We start from the raw sequence: 18651 nt of genomic DNA, 5'->3' as shown, positions 1-18651 counted from the left end.
TTATATTAGTAACAGTGTGATAATAGTAATAAAAATATAAAAAAACAGCGAATAGTCAGATAGCCAGAATGCAAACGCCATTCTTTGTCTGATTGAAAATATAAAAAAAAGCAATAATTAATTTTTATATTACATGTATGATTGAAAGCAAACGAATACAATACATATTCAATAATGAGAGTAATAATGGCCGCTTGAGCGCAGCTTAGCATTGGCAGCGCTACTTTTAAATTCATTCTGAAGCGAGAAATGTATTATTAAATTCTATCATTTTAAGATCTTGATCCAATAATAAATAATACCAATTTGATATCGTCGAGAGAAGATCCTGCGGTAGGTGTTTCAGGCATCTTCGAATAAATCTCACAGTGTAATACAATGTTGGTACACTTTATTTTAATAATCATATAATATTGTACAAATTATTACAGTAAACTATATATTTCTGTAATTACGTTTATGAATGTTTCTCTGTTTTACCAACATGGCTTGCCATGAAAGTTGCTGGCAAGTAGTATAATTAAATAATACAGCCGTATAGTGCAAAAACGCACTATTATTTCCTTTATCGAATGCGGTACTTGGTACTTTTTCCCTCTAAAATTATCGTCTACAATAAACGTACAAAACTTATCGAGAACGAATCGAAAATTATTAAATTAAACCTGTTTACTTTTCTTTTCAACTATCTACATATTGGTATAAGCCTATTATCAATCCAGAGTGCATACAAGAAGATAAGTAACCGTCTCTTCTTATACCACGCTATCGCTATGCTATAATAGTTTTACATATTTATATATATAATATTCTGTTGGATATTATATATATACATATATAAATATGTATATACGTGTCGCGACGTGTGTTAACAATGTTCCATGATAAATTGCATTGTTTCATTCTTTTTTTTTTCTTTTCAACAGAAAAAATGTATACACATTATGTGTGCCATCCTATTTTATTGATATAATCGTTTATATTATATTCTATATTAATGTACATTTTTGTTCTTATAAAAGCGCAAAAATAAAACTGAATGCTTTTATTACAATACTTGCCATCGAAGGTTGTAACTTATAGAAATAGATACAATTTACAACTCGAAAGGTCTTTGACATTATAACTTATTTTCATACACGCAACTTCCACGAAACGTTTACAAATTAAGCAACGATTCGCCGAGTCCCACGTTCGTCGCTTCAAGGAGAAAAAATACGATGGCGAAATTAGAAAAAAAAAAGAGAAAAAAAAGTAAGTGTACACATGATAGAAAAGATTGCAGTGCGGTATTATTACAATACCAAATATGTATACCGCGCGCGGGACAGTCTAGGGCACTCTGGTTAATTAGTACAATTTGTTATTTCGTATATCGTTCAGAAATTGCTCTCCGCAAACATGTTGCGTTGACGTATCGATTATGTAAGAGTAAGGACAGTGTTTTATCATTCCATTGCCCTACGCAATCGTATTAGCATTAATAACAAAATATAATTAATTCAAATATATTTATCTTAGAAAATGAATTTTATATTATAGTGAATTTTCTATTTAAAGAGTGATTCGCAGTATGACATGTGAGTGTCGCATAAAATGTAAATACACTTAGTATTTATAAGGTTTTTTTTTTCTCATAGGCGTGTATAGGTCAGGAGAGTATGCAGCTCTAGGATTAACCAAGGAATTAGACTGAAGGCCACCCTTTAATATTTTTACAGTCTATTTTATGTATGTCCGATAACAACAATAAAAATTCTTAAATAAATATATCGGTATAATCATTGATGGAATATTATTACGCAATCAACTAGTTGTTTTTTTTTTGTTTCTGCCAAGAATTGTAGTTTTACGTGTGTGTTTCATTTTTTTTTTTGTTTCGTTTCTTTGTTTGTTTGTTTGTAATTGCGTCTTAAGCAATAATATGCATACACATGTACACGACACGTCAGTCACTGTGTACTACAATGACCGGTATGGAGTACCACAAAATTGTTACGTGAAATTCAGTAAGACAAGACACATGTATCACTCTGCTGATCATTGCTATTTTCCTCTGCCTTGAGATGTACCCGACCTGGTTGTAGGTTTTGCTGGTTGTGGAATAATTGTGATCTCGTCATTGATCTTCAATGGTTTCAGAAGGGAATCATTGGATCTGGACGATGGAGATGAAGGTGTGTTCTTCTTATCCATTACTCTCTTAGCTACGACACTATGTGCCGAGTAAACATGATTCTCGAACTGCTTATACATTCCAAACGTGGCAGTGCAAACTGTACATTTATAAGATAGATGCGCAGGTTTTAGAGTCATTCCGTGGTCTCGCGCGACATGATTTAGTAATTTCCACTGATATACCTAAAAAAATCAAGATTCACAGCTCTCAGGTGTTATGTTGTTCTCATCATTCCCAATCTCTGGCATGCACAATTTCGAATCTACTATCGCTATGAATGGGATCAACTTACCCTGCCACAGGCGGGACAGCGACCTGCATCCTTTCCTTTATTTGCAGCTTCCTGCATACTCGACGTAACCAATCCATGCGACCCAAGTAAGTGTCTTTCTAGACCCTGTAAGTAATCAGATACGACACTGTTATAGATTCGTTACAAATATATAAATAACTTGAGAAAGAAAGCGTTTCCTTCAAACAGAACACAATGTTTTCATTACATTTATTAATTTAAAAAGGAAACTGAATAATAGAATTTAAGAAAACTCTCGCAATTGAATGATATAGTTTTGTATATAATATTGAAAACATTTAAACACGTTTAAAAGAAGCAACACAACTCTAACGCCCCAATTTTTTCAGACGCTTTTTAAATCATATTGAAAACTAAATAATTCCAGATTTTACAATTTCAATGCAATTATTATTTGCTATTCATATTAGAATGATGTAGATGTGTACCTGATCTGTGAAAAATCGGAACTGACACTTTTGGCAGTTCAAAGGAGGTCTATTGTAAATCATCTTTGGATGTATTTTTACTTTGTGGATCCATTGCATGTGATTACGTAGTTGTTCTAAATCCTAAAAGAAGAAGTTTAAGAGAACAGGTTTAATATTTTTGGTGCAACAATTACAATATCTATGTCGGAAAAAATCCGCAACAGATTAATACAATTTACCTTAATATAACCATCGCAAATCTCGCATATAACAAATGTGGTCTTTCCTCCTGACTTCGATGAGGTTCCGGAACCAGGAATAGAAGACTGAGATGTTGTACGTGGTAATGGCGTTATAGATATACTTGGTTGACTTAACAACTTTGCCGTAGGATTTTTAGGACTGGACGTTGTGTTCTGGAAAATATAAAATATAGTTTTTACTTAAACCGCGACCGTAGATAAGACATTTTTCTTTATAAGATATTAAATTATATTAATTAGTGTCCACTTAAAAGATTACATAACGTAAATTGAAATTTCTTCTACTTTACACAATTTGTTATTGACACAAAATATAGTTCATTTTTGTACACGACAACGAAAATGTGCAATTTTTGAAAAGTAAATGCTGCGCTCGATCTTTAGCAATAGAAGTTTCTATAAACATTAAAATAAGTGGACATGTTTATAAATGTTGTATAGTGTTTGATTTCCAAATTTATTTACAATTTATTAATGTAAATGCAATAATTAATTTCTTCGAAACGCTGATAAGAGTGATGATGTGAAAATGGTTGTAATATTTTTACGAGTTGCAAATCAATTCCTCACAAAGAAAATCGAACAGTCTCTTCTAATTTATATAGAATTTACATATGACATAAAAAACGAAAAAAAACATTTCAGATGTATTTCTTTTAGCGACTATTATTCATATTCGAGATGCCCGTTTTTGAGGACTAGTTTCATCCCCTGAATATGATTAATAAGTTTAATATGATATGTAAGTTCCATCAAATTCGGAGAGGGCTGCTCTTAGTTAACAACCCTTGTTAATGTGAAATTGTATTTTCATAACGCAACATACTACTGAGACAAAAATACATTGCTGAAACCAATAACGGCATAACTAGTTGCATCGCACACTAATGATATGTAGCTATGATCTCAAAAATATTGTTAAGTCCTATAAGCAATTATATGTAGCTGTAATTATAAAGGATTCAGAGAGATTTGTTATAAAAGCCTTTGCACCTGCAGAACACATCATCCATGCGATCACAAAATCAATGTAACCTTCCTTGGTGGTTTCCAACATTTATTTACCTGTGATGCGGACAACCTAGAGAGAGAGTCGATTACGTTGGGTACAAGTGCAATGGGTGTGGGTTGACCGGAACTGCCGCCGCTACTGCTACTCACTCCCGAGACAGCCGACATGACAGTCCCAGAGCCACCCACCACCTGCCACCACCCATATATTCTTTTTACTAATTCTTAAACTTTTTTTCTTGTTTACTTGAATTTTGTGAACCTGTATCTCTTACGTGTATTCTGATTAAATTATTTAAAAAAAAAAAAAAGAAAAGAAGAGAACTACGTCGATTCTAAAGCAGACCAAGATTACTGCACACATCTTGGGAAACAAATGGACACCCAACAGTTTCAGTAAGTAACAATACACGACTATACAAAAAAATAAAATACTCAAAATAAACCTAGATTACACTTATTGAAACACTGTAATTTATCTTTATATAATTTTTAGAAATCTTAAAGGAACATTAAAGCATAGATACACTATGCATATCACGCATGTGCTGCTATACATAACTACTAAAATACGAGATTTTAAGGGCATGACTTCACAAAATTATCATTGCCCAAGCTAAATTTATGATGTTACTAGAAAGTAATTTGAATGGTTTTTTTTCTATGTTTGATGTGAAGGACATTGTATAGAATAAATTTTACCTGGAATATCTGGTTACTACCAAATTGGTATGAAGTAGGTACCAATAAACCAGAAGAGGTTGGACGATACATCATTCCTGCCACATTATCTGAAACAAGTAGTACCCGCTCTTGTAATAACGTTCGCAAAAGCCAACAGGAAATTATTTTAACATTCGATTATTCAATATTAAATAGTTACCTTGCCGCATTTGTGTTCCTCCCGGTCGTAATGTCTTCATATCTGAATATCTGGGCTGCATCGGTGGTCGTCCTCTTCCACGACCAGTGATCGGGGCAGGAAGTAATTTCGGTAGAAGTGGTTGTGGTCCTTTACCGCCCATTGCCATAGCAGCAAGTGCGCTGGGATTAGTGGGTCCAGGGGCTCTTGCACGGTTCAATCTTGGAATCTTTGCCGGTGGTTCCCAATCTGCGGCTGGTTCCAAATTCTTCTCTGGTCTGAATTTTTTCGTGCAAGCAAGTATGTGCCGAGTTAGTTTGCCTTTCTGATTGTCTTCGAACGGACAATTCGGGCATTGATGGAAGGCTGGACCACGCTCCAGCCTACCACGAGTATTATGTTCCGCTTCCATATGAAATAAGATATCATGAGGACTACGCACCTCGATCGGACAAAAGTTACATTTGTAAACGTAATTGCGCATATGCGGAGTCTCTAAATGATGCTGCATGACTAAGGTCGATTCTGTTTTAAAACTACAGAACTCACATTTTTTCAGTTCTAAGTGGAATGGTTCGTTATTTTCTTTACTAAATTCTAGGTTCTTGATGAGTGAATTTATAGCTATTTGAGTTTCGGCAGATGTGCTACCTTTGCCTTGTTTACGCTTTTGAGTCCGTAAAAGATCCGTTTGCACGTATTCTTGAACAAGATTCACTCCGATCTGCATGAAAAATTTGCCCAATGGTAAGTCAAAGTATGTCAGTACTTTATTTCTATCGTCTTGCCTTATGTCCTGTTTGTCACCTAAATTACTAAATCCAGATTCAGTTAGATCTACCGAATTGTCACCTCCTCTGATATCCTCTACGTCTCTTTTGCTCTTGGAGCTACCTTCGCTTTCGCTTTCATCGCCTTTGTCTTTATTTTTTTGACTCATATCTTCCAAGTCGTCGTTGCCTTCATCTCCTTTATTTTCTTCGCTTTTTTTGCTCTGTTCTTCCTTTTCTTTCTCCTCTAAGCATTGTTCTAGTTTTGTGACGAAATCTTTTAATGGTTTCAGCGGTGGCTTTTCATATACATACGGTACTATAAAAGATGGTGCTTCCACGACGAACATATCGTCGGTTAATGTGGGTAATATAGGAGGAACAGTAGGTGTTACTGTAGTCATACTGCTCGTCTTGGGACTTAATTGTGCCGCTTTTGACGTCATGGGTACTGGTGTAATGGTTGTTCTCATGTTGGGATACATTGTTTGCGTTGTCATGCCCATGGGAACAACTGAAAAAGAACTAGAACTAGAGACAGAGTGATGTGGCTTACTGCTACTCACAGGAACACCACCGCGTCCAGATAGGATAGAATTCGTGTCTATAATAACTAAGGTGGGTTCTTTTTTTCCTCCTTTCACCGACTTACTACCAGCGGCGATCTCCACCAAACGTTTGGTATCGTTTACTACGATAGTAGTTTTACTGTTTTTGACCGGTGACTTTAGCTTCGAATTCTCTTTGTCTTTTCCATCGATACCAGCCAATGGATCTTCAGGCTTGATTTCTTCTATATCAGAACCATCGTCGTCTACGTCTTCTTCTATTTCTTTCTCTATGTAACTTGTCCTCTTTATATTACGAGAACTTCTTCTTGGTGTAATACTACTAAGGTCTACTTGTTTTCGTGGCTTCCGTTGCTTCGTGGGATCTTTATTGGCCCGCTCCGGCGAAGTATTGTGACCGTTTTTCGTGCCGTCGGTTATCTCCTCTATGTCTGGACTCTCGCAGCTTCCGTTCTCCTCGCATATCTTCACGTCGGATGTATCCATGGTACTGTCAGTAACTTCGCCACTGTCGTTAATCTGTTGTAAATCACTGCTGCCTGATAAATTCTGGTTATCCTTGTGGGCAGAGTTTTTCATAGTGAACACATTGTCAGTATCAAATTGTATTTCAGTTATGCTCTCATCCAGGCATTCAACATCTGAGTTATTACTCTGTTCATCGATTTCCATAGCCTCACAAGATGTGTTTTTACACTTATCATCAGTTTTAGACACTTCACTAGTATTGTTCGTCTCACTGACACCCTCGGATGTTTTAGTTACATTAGAGTCATTCCTGGACTCTAACATTTCACCCCCTTTACTCCTACTTTCCATTATACTATCTTGCTCACTGTCTTCGGATTCTACTTCCCCATCTTCGATTTCAACTTCCATTCTACGTTCGTCTTCGTCATCTTCTTCTTCATTTTCCTCCCCCTCCTCTTTTGTCGCATCATTGGTTTCTTTTGACAGATCAGATGCATTTTCCGTATCAACGAATCCCTCATTGTCATTATAATTTCCATTAACTCCATTTGGTATCACAACATCTGTAAACCATAAAAAAATGTGTTTAGTCGAATAATCTTCGCTGTCAAACGTACAATGTAACTTGTTATTTCTAAGAGGTATTTCTATCAGGTATTAGAGAAATACCTGTCTTTTTGAAAAAATTTGAGGAAGTTACAAAAAATGGAAAAATATGAAGAAATTAGAAAATATTAATCTATAAAATATGCTAGTTCCTGTTAAATAATCACACGTTATTATAGTACAATTCAGAAACACCGAGTATATAGATGTCGAACAAGTAACATCCAGCTTCGTGACATATAGACGATTAGATCGGACTAACTGTCACGAGCTACTTAAAACAATTTTGTTAATAAACAACCGAAAGGACAATGTATCATTCTTGAGCAACAATATCAGAATGTGTAGCCTAAGCGGTAAATAAGTATCATGGACAATAGAGAAGAAAAATTGATTAAGTAGTTACAAGCAAGAGGGAGAAAGAGAGAGAAAAAGAGAGAGAGAGAGAGAGAGAGAGAGAGAGAAAGAGTGTTAGGGAGACAGAGAGAAAGAGAGAGAGAGAGCATACCTTTGAGAACCTTATCAGGACTGGCCTGAGATGAGTCCTTAACAGGGGGTTCTTCCAACGTGCCTTCCATGGGGCCACCACTGTACAGTTGATCTAAACAATTAATAAGAACACAGGAATAAGCAGTCCGTGGCAACGACGCGTTTCATTACATCCACACGACGTGAACGCGAGGGCGGGGGAGAGGGAGGGAATTTTTAGCGGGGCCGAATTTTTCAAAATGGCGCTGCGAATTCCGTACTCCTATTTCCTTGTTCCCATAACCAACAAAATTGGTAGTTGGGTAGGTGTCGGTTTCCAGTCGGCGCGTCGCGTTGCCGAGATTTCCGCGCGGTCCGGCCGAAAAATCGTGCTCGTTCACGCGACACAAACGATTTAGGAGGACAAGGGAGTCACCCGTGGTTGCCGTTGATAGAAACGATCAGACGAGGAGAGTCCTGTGAAGTAGCTTGAATGGTTAGCGTCTCCTCAGTCAGTCACCTGCACTCGCCAGCCACCGCGTCCGAGCGCCAGCCAGCCAGCCAGCCAGCCAGTCAGTCAGCCCTCCGCGTACCTCTCCTCTCAACCTTCACAGCAAACCTACCAACCTACACCTATACCTACACGACTTACACATCAAGCTCTCGTCTCTTTCGTATATACACACGTATACCTATGTACATATGTATATATATATATATATAACTATGTTCGCTTCGCAGATTCGCAGCGAACCTACCAACCTACACATATATACCTACGGCTCACACACATTGAGCTCTCTCGTCTTCTTCTCTCTCTCTCTCGCTCTCTCTCTCTCCCTCTCTCTCTCTTTCTCTCCCTCTCGTGTGTACACACGTATACCCATGTACATATCTCTATGTACCAACAAACATACACAGACGCGTATATCTATGTACACGACCAGCCAGAGACCCATCAACTCACCATCCACTAGCGCGCGCGCGCGAGCGCACAACCTTCCTAACTCTATACTACATGCCGGACGGGACAACACGCCAACCACCTACGGAACAACCCTATGACCTACCAAATCCGATCATGACATACTGATCTCCCACGACGGTATTATACGAGAGACGTTCTCAAAGTTCTAGGAATTCTAGTCGGATGTGTAATCTGCATTCGTGGATGAAACATATGCGTGCACAAACAAGACGCGATTAGATACATCGGTTATTCAATTTGGTCCAGTCGTTTGCTAGATACGTTTCTGCAAAGTTGCGAACGTTTCGAGACCAAGGGGACGCGGTCGATTTAGAAAGGGCAATCGTCGAAACCGAATTTTAGCGTATCTGCCACGAGAGTCGCTACCCATTTAACGTCTAGTGATACCACCCATTCAGAGAAATAAAAAAAACCATTTGGTGGCTCGAGGATTTCTACACGATACTTCGGAAAAGTTCTGCGATTAAACTGTTCAAAAAAAACTTGTCCCTCGTCGGAAGAAACGCGTACATACTTCTTTAACGATGATAGAAAAACGTAGCATCAATTTCAAGGACGAATACAGATTCGAATCCCTGGAACTTCGGGAACATCCCTTGTACATTTAAACCGCGTTTTCTATGAAAACTAGTCGACGATTAAGCGTCGGAAGGCTCTGAAAAACCAATTTAACCACCGATGAACGTTCGAACGGAGATTCTCCGTGCGGGACGAAGAAGGAACTAGATGAACGCGGACCATTTTGTTAGATTATCTGTAGAGGAGGCCCATCCGTGGCAACGTTCGTGTCCGAAGATATTCGATGAAACATTGCTTTGTTAGCTGAGATTGCCGGAGATGCTAGTCTGGCATGAGGACGTCGAAGAATAAAGATGAGAAGTCTGTCTACGGGTTCGCTCGAAGGACACGAAGCGATCTTAAAAAAGATGCCGAGCACACTTTTAACCTAGACCGACGATCGGCCCGATGCAACGTGCATCGCGCTCGAGGCGACGATAATCACGCCTGCTCGAAAAATAATGATAAGGGAACGCGACGAGACGTTCGATGGATCGACGATCCGGATCCGGGATACATTGGAGAAACCCCATTCGGTATGCTCGGTTCAGGGCATGTCTCGTGCTACTTAACTCGCTATTCACGGATCCCGGCGGTTCTTCTACGAAGCAATGGAACGCGTAAGAACTCCATCCATGTATCCTGTCACCAGGCACTGATATACGCACCTGGCCGTTTGCTCTCCTAAACAATTCTCTGATACCGTGACATTTTCACAAGCTGCGATCCTCGAGGGCAGCGGCGAAGCTACGATTCGTCCTTATACGCACGATGCACGATTTATTCACAAAACCTGTAAATAGTGAACATTCATCGCTGAATATTAGGCACCAGAGGGCAGGAGCGACGTTGGAAACGTTAAAAAGTTATGCCCAGGGCCGTCGCAACGTTGCGGGGCTCCTCTCGGCGAGGGTTAAGTAGAAACCAAACGGATAGAAAGGGTCGCGACGAAGAGACTGGGCACGTTCTCACGATTTCTCTGTGTCTATTTAATCGGCGTCACACTTTTAACCACGGCAATAACCCGTTGTTCGTGTGTCCGCATTAATTAGTTTACAGACGCGAATTGTTTTCGGAAGATCATGGAACCCCCTTATGGTTTTTGCTAACGTCCATTGGTCGATTAGAATCCCCATCACTCGAAACGATGGTCAAACAACGATATTGATTAAGTGCTTTTGATATTGAACGCTTCCGTTCTTTCTCCTTTTCTTTTTATTCGTTTATAAGTATATATACATATATACACATGTGTGTGTATATATATACATACACACATTATATATATACACGCGTGTATGTATACATATGTATGTGTATATATATACATATATGTATACACAATTTTGAGGCGATTGCGATGTACGATAGTTGCAGGAGACGATCGAAATACTATGTTGTTCGTCTAGGAACGAGAATTACGGTAAAATGAAAAACAGAACGACTGAACAATCGAATTTATAAATATTATCGTATATTTGCAACGCTTCAGTAATATAATCAACTTAAATGCAACCACGAAACTCGGGATTACACGGATGAAACTCTTTCCTTCCGGTGTAAGAACTCTATTCTGTATTTTGCTGATGACGCGCCTTCCTACGACAAATTACAATGCCCGATGATAACACGTTTCAACGAATGAACACTATTTTCTTGGTTTCCTATCGGAATAAACCTTCGATGCGATTTCATCTCCGAACCATCCTATATACCGAGCACAGATAAAGACAATGGCATACTAAAAACTAGATTCACTTTGATAATTCGAAATCTCGGAAAGATGTCGATGCGATGTTCTAACAAAACGACTACTGTGTTTGCTGTGTTATCCGTTTATTTTTATTCTTCACCGATCGAACGTGAATCGCAAACGTGTCTTATTTATCTTGTATTCGTAGGTAGAGAGTTATAAAAACACTGCAAAAGATTAGTATATGTATATGTGCAGATGTGTACGTTGAAAAGAAACTTCGTTACGATGAAACTGAAGTCTATCCAAAGAGGAGGCGAAGTGTTGGCGCGGGGGTGTGTGGAGAAAGGGGAGGGATGGCGACAGCGGCAAGGGGAATTGAGAGGATAGTCACGGCCCTGATAATATTGTGTTATTCGGTAGCAGAACTGTACAAATCATAAAATCCAACAAATCAATCGTAGGTCCGTTGCCGTGTCGCGCGAACGAATATTACACGCGTACGACGGCGAGGCGGACCGGGGCACACGTGTTTGCTTGCTTATCGAAATTTAGAAAGCTCCCGCCATTTCTTTCGTAAGGGCTGACTTAGGCTGTCGAACAGCTGCCGTGGTGGTCGCTGGCCACGGTCGCTGGCCGATCACGATTATCCCCCCGAGAGAGGACCAATAATCGAAACACACACGCATCGCAAATGCCGCGCTATTTAAATTCACTGACCGTTCGGAGCACCGAGAAATATTCGGCTGCACACGCGACTCCCTCGGCACTCGATACACACAGTTTTTATACCGAAATTCTTCACATATACTTTGTGTTTATTTGGGTTCGACGTCACGGATCCTTCTTACCTCCGTCGTCGAAAACTGCCAAGATGGCGACGATAATCACGTGACCGCAAATTTTATGACGTACGCGTAATGTTAAAGGGACAAAACGACCAGTAGCGTTTGTTATATATTGTCACGTGACCGGGTACACGTGCACATCCAATGGGAGACCCTCCTAAGAATAAGGGCAATCTGCAATTGTAACAATGTGCAACAACAGGGCTATCTAATGAATCCCCGCCCTTTTTTATGGGCGTCTTCTATAGACACCCCTTCGAACGACCAATGTTCGAACAGAAGGAAATGATTGAAAACTTACAAAAAAATTTTGTTTATATTGCGCTCATTGCATAACACTTGGCATATTTTTTTTTAATGATTGTAGACTACGTGAAACAATGGACCTATTTTGTAATTTCATTTATTTTCGATTTACCGTTCTCCGATTCGTATCAATGTATCGAACAGTTCACGATACACGTAATTATCGTTTCTTATATTTTTCGTCCGTCGATAGTTTATATCGTGAGATTTCAATGTTTATCGAATTCGTTGTGGCCAAAGTTTTTATTTTGTTCTACGGGAACGTAATTTATAATTTATGTACATACATGAATAATATTTACATTCGTTATTCTATCTTGTCGTACAAGTAATTTTATAATTATAAACTTTATGTGCTTTACAGAGTTCTTCTCTCGTATATTTACAAAGGAAATAAATGTCCTTACTCTTAACTTATCCTATGATGTAAAATGTTAAATATCTTAATATTTCAATAACGCTTAGCATATTTATATAGTACTAAAAATCGTCATCGTCATCGTTATCATTAAAAGATAACACCGCTTTCTTTTGCTTCGCTTTTCTCATTTTCTTTTTGACCGGCTTATCTACAGCATCTCCTTCCGTTGCATCCTTTTTCTTTTTAAATACAATTGGCTTAGATAGATCCGCCGGTGCATTCGCATCCTCTGTAATTGAATATGTTATTCGATGCGCAGCAATGCGAACAATTCGTTCGTACCTTTCTCTTTCTTCTTTATGAATGCATCTGCTTCTTCTGCAGTTAAATCACCCGTGCTTAATACAACAACTATGGGTTGCTCTTCCACAGGATCTTCCTTCTCATCGTCCGAAAATTCTGGTAATACTTCTCTCTGTTTTAAGAAGTCATTTAAATGGCTGTTTATGCTAATTATAAACAAGGCTCGATTAAAATATACCCAATTGTTTCGACAGAGTATATTAGGGGCAAGAAGAGTCAAATACATATTGTGACAAATAGTATAACCGGTACAAGTAATATAAGTTTCGTTAACAGCGGTATCCACTACTTATACGTTACAAGTAAATATCAATATTCGTGTCGTTATCGTAGAATTAATTTTAACGTAAAACAATGAAGTATACCTTTGTGTCAATTGTAGGCCCTTCCTTATATCCGACTCGTTCTTTCAGTTCTCGTAAAAATTTTGGTTCGTCCGGTTTAATATAAGAAACGTTATGTTTTTTTCTAGACATTGTTCCTGCTTTCCTTCGAGCAATATTTTTAATAACTAAACATCAAAATATAACCTATACAAAATGCGTTACAAAACAACGTCGAGCAAGAGCATGAACTTAAACGCTAGATAGTTTGAGAAGCGAGAGAGCCATTCGGTGTGACTCGCTAGAATACCATAACTGATTGGTCCATATAAATGGAAAAGCTCTAGGAAATTTTCGTTTTTCCCTACACGCATCGTTAACAGCGATTTCCATGAAGCAGCGTAAATTCGTACGAATAAATACATATTATATCGTTTATTTGTATCGTTTATTTCGGTCCTTTGGCCCAGAAATGGACTTGGCTCGCAGATTTACCCATATCAACTTCCAGCCACTTGCCATCAGGATATCAAACATAAATATTCTCCTTCGAAAGTCGTTTTTACCAGGATCCTTTCTTTCATCCGCCTTCCATTCTGTCCTTAACACTTGCCCTTTTAACCGTTGCCTTATGTACGCCTTCCAATATCCGATTTCTTTGCATTCTTACTCTCGGATATGTAAATTCCTCGACTACTTCCACCATCGTCTCTCTCTCCTTTCCATCTCTCGCTATCATTCTCTTCGTTTTATTTGTCGATACGAATAAATAAAAGCTTTAGATTTTCGTAAAAATTCTCGTTTATTTTTGGCTTCTACTTTGCCGTAACGAGGAATTACAGGATGATTACATCGTTTTTAGTTCGAAATAATATACTTTGGTGATCTATTCACTTTACGATAACGATTATTGTATTACTTGTTAACATTTACCACAGCTTAGAACTGTTCTCAACCAATCTCATAATCGACTAACCGTACAAAAATTTAAAAACGAGAAAACCTTCGAACCCACCGCGGGCATCGATATGCCGTGTGCGACACGATCGTCTCGGAAAAAGATTACGAAAAATCATTCGTTGGTCAGGCGATATTCTACGAACGAAATGCACGGAACCAATGACGCGTCTGTAGTTTTCAAAATGGTTTCAAAAAACGTGGTCCGTCCCGGAATCGTTCGGCGGAATGAAACGCTAAATTACAGATCTACTTCGGTACTTAAAAATCCTCTACGCACGTTTCAGCATGGTTTCCGTTGATAAAAAGCTGGATACAAAAGTTGGAACGAGAACCTTTTATCGTCCGTCGTCCGATAGACCGATACGGATAGCTTTAGAAGACGGACGTCTATGACCCGTACAGAGACACGAAACGTATTGCGCCGATAACGTAGAAATCCATCTAAACACGAGGAATACTTGACTGGGCTACGATTTTCGATCGAAAGGGGTCGTGTACGGTCGCGTTCCTTCGGAATCGTTTAGAGCCATTGGCTTCCCATCGGATCGGAATGTCCTCGGGGCGTGGTTTCCAACGAGGTGGAGGGGGGGGAGGAGATCGTTTTACAGCCGAGTAACCTCGGAATTGTTTAGAGCCCTCAACTTCCCATCGGAATGACTAGATCGGCGATGTCTAACTTGCGCGTGCGTGCTAATAATGTAAGCAGCCTCCTCTTGCCGACCATGTTTCTCGATCTGCACGACGGGCACGCATCTGGGAGTGGGTCCGTCCAGGCACTCGCAACTTAGGCTAGCGTCCAACTCGGTCTGATAAGGGGGCGGTATCAGCAGACTCTCGGTAGACTTTGTCGGCTGGAAATGCCTACCGGAACTACCGGAATACGTGGTGCTGGTGCTCGTTCGTCTCTGAACGGTGCCGGTCGGGGTTTTGGCTCGGCCATGGGATCCTTTACCCGGCCTCTCGGCGCTGTGCGTCTTTATGGTAGCCGTGTCCAAGTACCCGTACCCAAATCCATAACCGCCGAACGCTTTTGTGGTCAGATTGTCCCAGGACTTTGGTTTTGCGTACTGAAGGCACGGCGGTGGTCGTTGATGAACATTCGTCGGATCCCAATACAGGGTATCCGTGCTGAGACTAGTTGTGCAGGAAGCTACGCTGTCGGCGATGGTAGAGACGTCGCTGCTGGTGATGGAATGCAAACTGTGCCCGGAGGTTCGCGAGCAATTGTGCGTACCGTGTTGCTGTTGCTGCTGCTGTTGTTGTTGCTGTTGCTGCTGCTGATCCCGTTGCACGTGATGATGTTGCTGCTGCATCTGCTGCTGTTGTTGTTGCTGCTGCTGTTGCTGCTGGTGCTGTTGCTGTTGCTGCTGTTGTTGATGATGATTTTGCTCGGTCTTCGCTCGCCTCTGTTTCTCCCGACGACGCCGACTAGGCACGCAATTTGGGTCGCAACAAGGACTGGCCAGGTCGTACGCGTCCAAGCTACCGTTGTCCGCTTGTTCTCTTCGACGATTCGTGCTAGAAATGCAAGCCACGCACAAGCTGGTCTGAGGAGGAGCATGAAGAGCCGGCTCTCCGCCGGATTGCTGCTGTTGCTGGCAAGACTTGTGCGATTTCGATTTCGCCGGTGTGTTGCTCATGCCGTTCGCTTGGTGATAGCTGTGTCTCGAAGAGGTCGCCACGCTGGAGTCGCTGGACATCTTCGACAGAAAGTGATGGTGATCGCTGCGGGATCGCGGCGGCCCCACTGCTACCAGGCAAGCGGCGTTCCGGGGCACCAAGCACGGCCGACCATCGGAGAACTATAAAAACATTAAAAAGACAGGCTCAACGATATAGGTTAAGGCGCTAGATGCTATTATTTTACGAGCGACACCAGATGTCGCCGGACGGCGAAACACGAGTTATCCGGACAAGGAAGAGCTTGAAATTTGTTAGATATATATAGTTGTTCAAGAGGGTACCACGTTGTACAGCAGAAGGTGTTCGGTAGACGTGGCTGGCCGACAACACTGAATCGTCGAGGAGTTGAAACTGGACGACGGCGACGGCTGGTTGGGGTTGTTGGCGATCACGGTGTTGGGCGTACGTTTTCGTGCTGGCAGTGAATGGGTTTTCCATCGACCCATTATGATGGACTGTTCCCTCTCGCACAGCCTCTCCAGCTCGCCTAATCGCGATTGGAGGGCACGTTGCAGCTCGATGTAACGCATATGCAATTCCACCTGGGGGGGGGGGGGTGGAAAATAAAATGAAACAATAAATAATAAAATAAATAACATAACAATAAATAAATAATAAAATAACGAACGAACGCTCGTTCGCCTCGGGCTGCAACAGGGGTGTTGCAGAATCTCTTTCTCTCACCTTTCTCACGCAGTCTTCGAAAGACACCACCATACGCATCCTAGTATCACAGTTCTTTATGAAGTTGACCAGGGTTTTGTGGTCGGCTCGGTCCATTTCGTGGCCATTTATCGAGAGTATCACGTCGCCCTCCCGCATGCCGGCTTTGGACGCCGGCCCGTCGTACTCGACGTAATCCACGTACGTGACCATCTCGATTTCCTGCTCCCTTTTGTAGTGGATCCCATAACTCTGCGCAATTCGCCGATGTCGTTACTCGAATCGGGAGTCTCGCAACGTTCTCGCGTTATCCAAAAGATAACCCGACACCGATACGTTCCACATTCGCGACGTCCCAAAATCCCCAGAACCGAAATCTCCGTGCCGATAAAAGGCCCGGAGGGATAAAGGGACCGCGTGACCCGTGGAACGGATACGTTACCTGCAAGGTGAAACCGTACGTGCCGTTCTTCTTTTCGACGATGATGGTGCGACGACGTCTGTCCTCGTCCGTACGCGTCGCTCGATCCGACTTCGACCTCTCCAGAACAGCCTACGAAGGTACGCGTTACTTGAGCGAACTCGAAGACGCATAACGTGGTCGTCTTGTCGCGAACGAAAGAGAAAGAAAAACGGACAGACTACGAGACACGGCCAGAGGCGCGCGACAGCGGAACGGAAAAAGAGGCGGCGGGCGCCGGTGAACTCTGGATCGGTGGAACGGAATCGAAACGTTCTCGAGAGGCTCGCGCGAGGAGGAGAGAGAGAGCCAACCGATGGAAAGCGGACCGCGCGGATCGCCGCGATCGTCGGCGCGGGTCGTCGATCCGGAGCTCACCGGATTACAAAGTGCAACGGAAACACAGAGTGCGATCCAGAGGCTGCGTTTCTGGAGTCCGTTGCAGCGCGGACAGCGAACGGAACGAACGGATAAAACGGGGCCGGCCGACGCAACGACGGAACTGAAAACAACGAAAACAGAACGGAGAATAGAAATATGCTTAGGTAATGAAGATTCAACACACGTTGTGCAACCCACAGAACTTCCTTGACCACGAAAAACAACTTGAAATGGGCAACAAGAAACTGCTCGAGGAAGGCTGTTTCAGCAAATAAAAATCATTCTTTCGGTACACGAGTCGATGCAATAACATTACACATTCCACGACACCACTCCATTCTTCCTCGTCGCTGTTCTCGACGACGCCGCCGCCACCGCCGCCGCCACCACCGCCGGCCCGGTGCTGTTGCCCGGCCACCACCTCCGAATTCTGCGGCGAGCTGTTCATGATTCCACACCGTCAACTGGAGGATATCCGTCAAAGGCCAAAGGTTTTGCTACTCTTTCTCTGCTCTGCCACGCGGTGAGAGAGAAAGAGAGAGAGAGAGAGAGAGAGAGAGAGAGAGAGAGAGGGAGAGAGAGAGAAAAAGAGAGAGCGCGCGAGAGCGAGAAAGGGGGAGAGAGAGAGAGGGAGAGAGAGAAAACGAGAAAGCGAGGGAGGGACAAAACAAAACTCGAGCAGCGCGCACCACGGGAACCACGGCTGGTCGCACGGCTCGTTGCACCGCTCGACGAAGGCGGCGATTTCACTCTCGCGCGATTTCCCCTCTTCGGGTCAGGGTTCACATTTTGGAGGGCGACGCGGAGGGCCAGAGGCGAGAGCCAGCCAGCCAGCCAGCCAGCCCCGGAGGTGAACGTGCGTTTAGACGCGATTATGCATGTGTATGCTCTTTTATCGCCACCATCCTCCTGGACGCGGACTGTCTCGTCGGGCAATGCGCCTGCTCGACAATATCGGCTTACAACCCCGTCGACCGCCGCCGCCCCCCGCCCGCCGCGTTCGTGGTAACAGAGGGTGAAACCAGAGCGCAGACTCCGCGCTTCCTCTATCTCTCCCTCTCTCTCATCCCCTTCCGGTCGGCTTTTATCGAGACGTCTCTCTCTCTCGGCCTTTCCTCTCTCCCGAGTGCTCCCCTCGGGGA

The 18651-nt window shown here is 42.0% G+C and overlaps 2 protein-coding genes across 2 annotated transcripts; both read right to left on the bottom strand.

The window, feature by feature from the left end:
• Window positions 1-374: 374 nt before the first annotated feature.
• MEP-1 (zinc finger protein MEP-1) lies at window positions 375-18440 on the bottom strand. The gene is made up of 14 exons (XM_076518351.1): window positions 17694-18440; window positions 17111-17221; window positions 16690-16920; window positions 16287-16547; window positions 14928-16124; window positions 8204-8351; window positions 7963-8055; window positions 5060-7411; window positions 4879-4967; window positions 4231-4368; window positions 3142-3318; window positions 2921-3043; window positions 2472-2576; window positions 375-2361 (listed from the first exon to the last, which is right to left on the bottom strand). Exons 1-14 carry the CDS (start codon window positions 17955-17957, stop codon window positions 2047-2049), a joined length of 5604 nt encoding a protein of 1867 aa, XP_076374466.1. The 5' UTR covers window positions 17958-18440; the 3' UTR covers window positions 375-2046.
• Window positions 12540-13635, bottom strand: LOC117221436 (uncharacterized protein KIAA1143 homolog). The gene is made up of 3 exons (XM_033472398.2): window positions 13405-13635; window positions 13019-13151; window positions 12540-12965 (listed from the first exon to the last, which is right to left on the bottom strand). Exons 1-3 carry the CDS (start codon window positions 13513-13515, stop codon window positions 12796-12798), a joined length of 414 nt encoding a protein of 137 aa, XP_033328289.2. The 5' UTR covers window positions 13516-13635; the 3' UTR covers window positions 12540-12795.
• Window positions 18441-18651: the final 211 nt, after the last annotated feature.

This window comes from Megalopta genalis, chromosome 1, assembly GCF_051020955.1.
Source record: "Megalopta genalis isolate 19385.01 chromosome 1, iyMegGena1_principal, whole genome shotgun sequence".
Lineage (NCBI taxonomy): Eukaryota > Metazoa > Arthropoda > Insecta > Hymenoptera > Halictidae > Megalopta > Megalopta genalis.
The sequence above is the reverse complement of the archived record's forward strand: the minus strand, read 5'-3'. Positions and strand labels throughout refer to the sequence as shown.

Excerpts from the sequence above, each read along its gene's own strand:
- LOC117221436 (XM_033472398.2), bottom strand. The coding sequence starts at position 13,515 with ATGTCTAGAAAAAAACATAACGTTTCTTATATTAAACCGGACGAACCA. Across the intron at positions 13,152-13,404 it reads GGCCTACAATTGACACAAAG|AGAGAAGTATTACCAGAATT; the intron begins GTATACTTCATT and ends TTCTTAAAACAG. Across the intron at positions 12,966-13,018 it reads CATAAAGAAGAAAGAGAAAG|AGGATGCGAATGCACCGGCG; the intron begins GTACGAACGAAT and ends ATTCAATTACAG.
- MEP-1 (XM_076518351.1), bottom strand. The coding sequence starts at position 17,957 with ATGAACAGCTCGCCGCAGAATTCGGAGGTGGTGGCCGGGCAACAGCAC. Across the intron at positions 17,222-17,693 it reads AGTTCTGTGGGTTGCACAAC|GCTGTTCTGGAGAGGTCGAA; the intron begins GTGTGTTGAATC and ends GTACCTTCGTAG. Across the intron at positions 4,369-4,878 it reads GTAGTAACCAGATATTCCAG|GTGGTGGGTGGCTCTGGGAC; the intron begins GTAAAATTTATT and ends GGGTGGTGGCAG.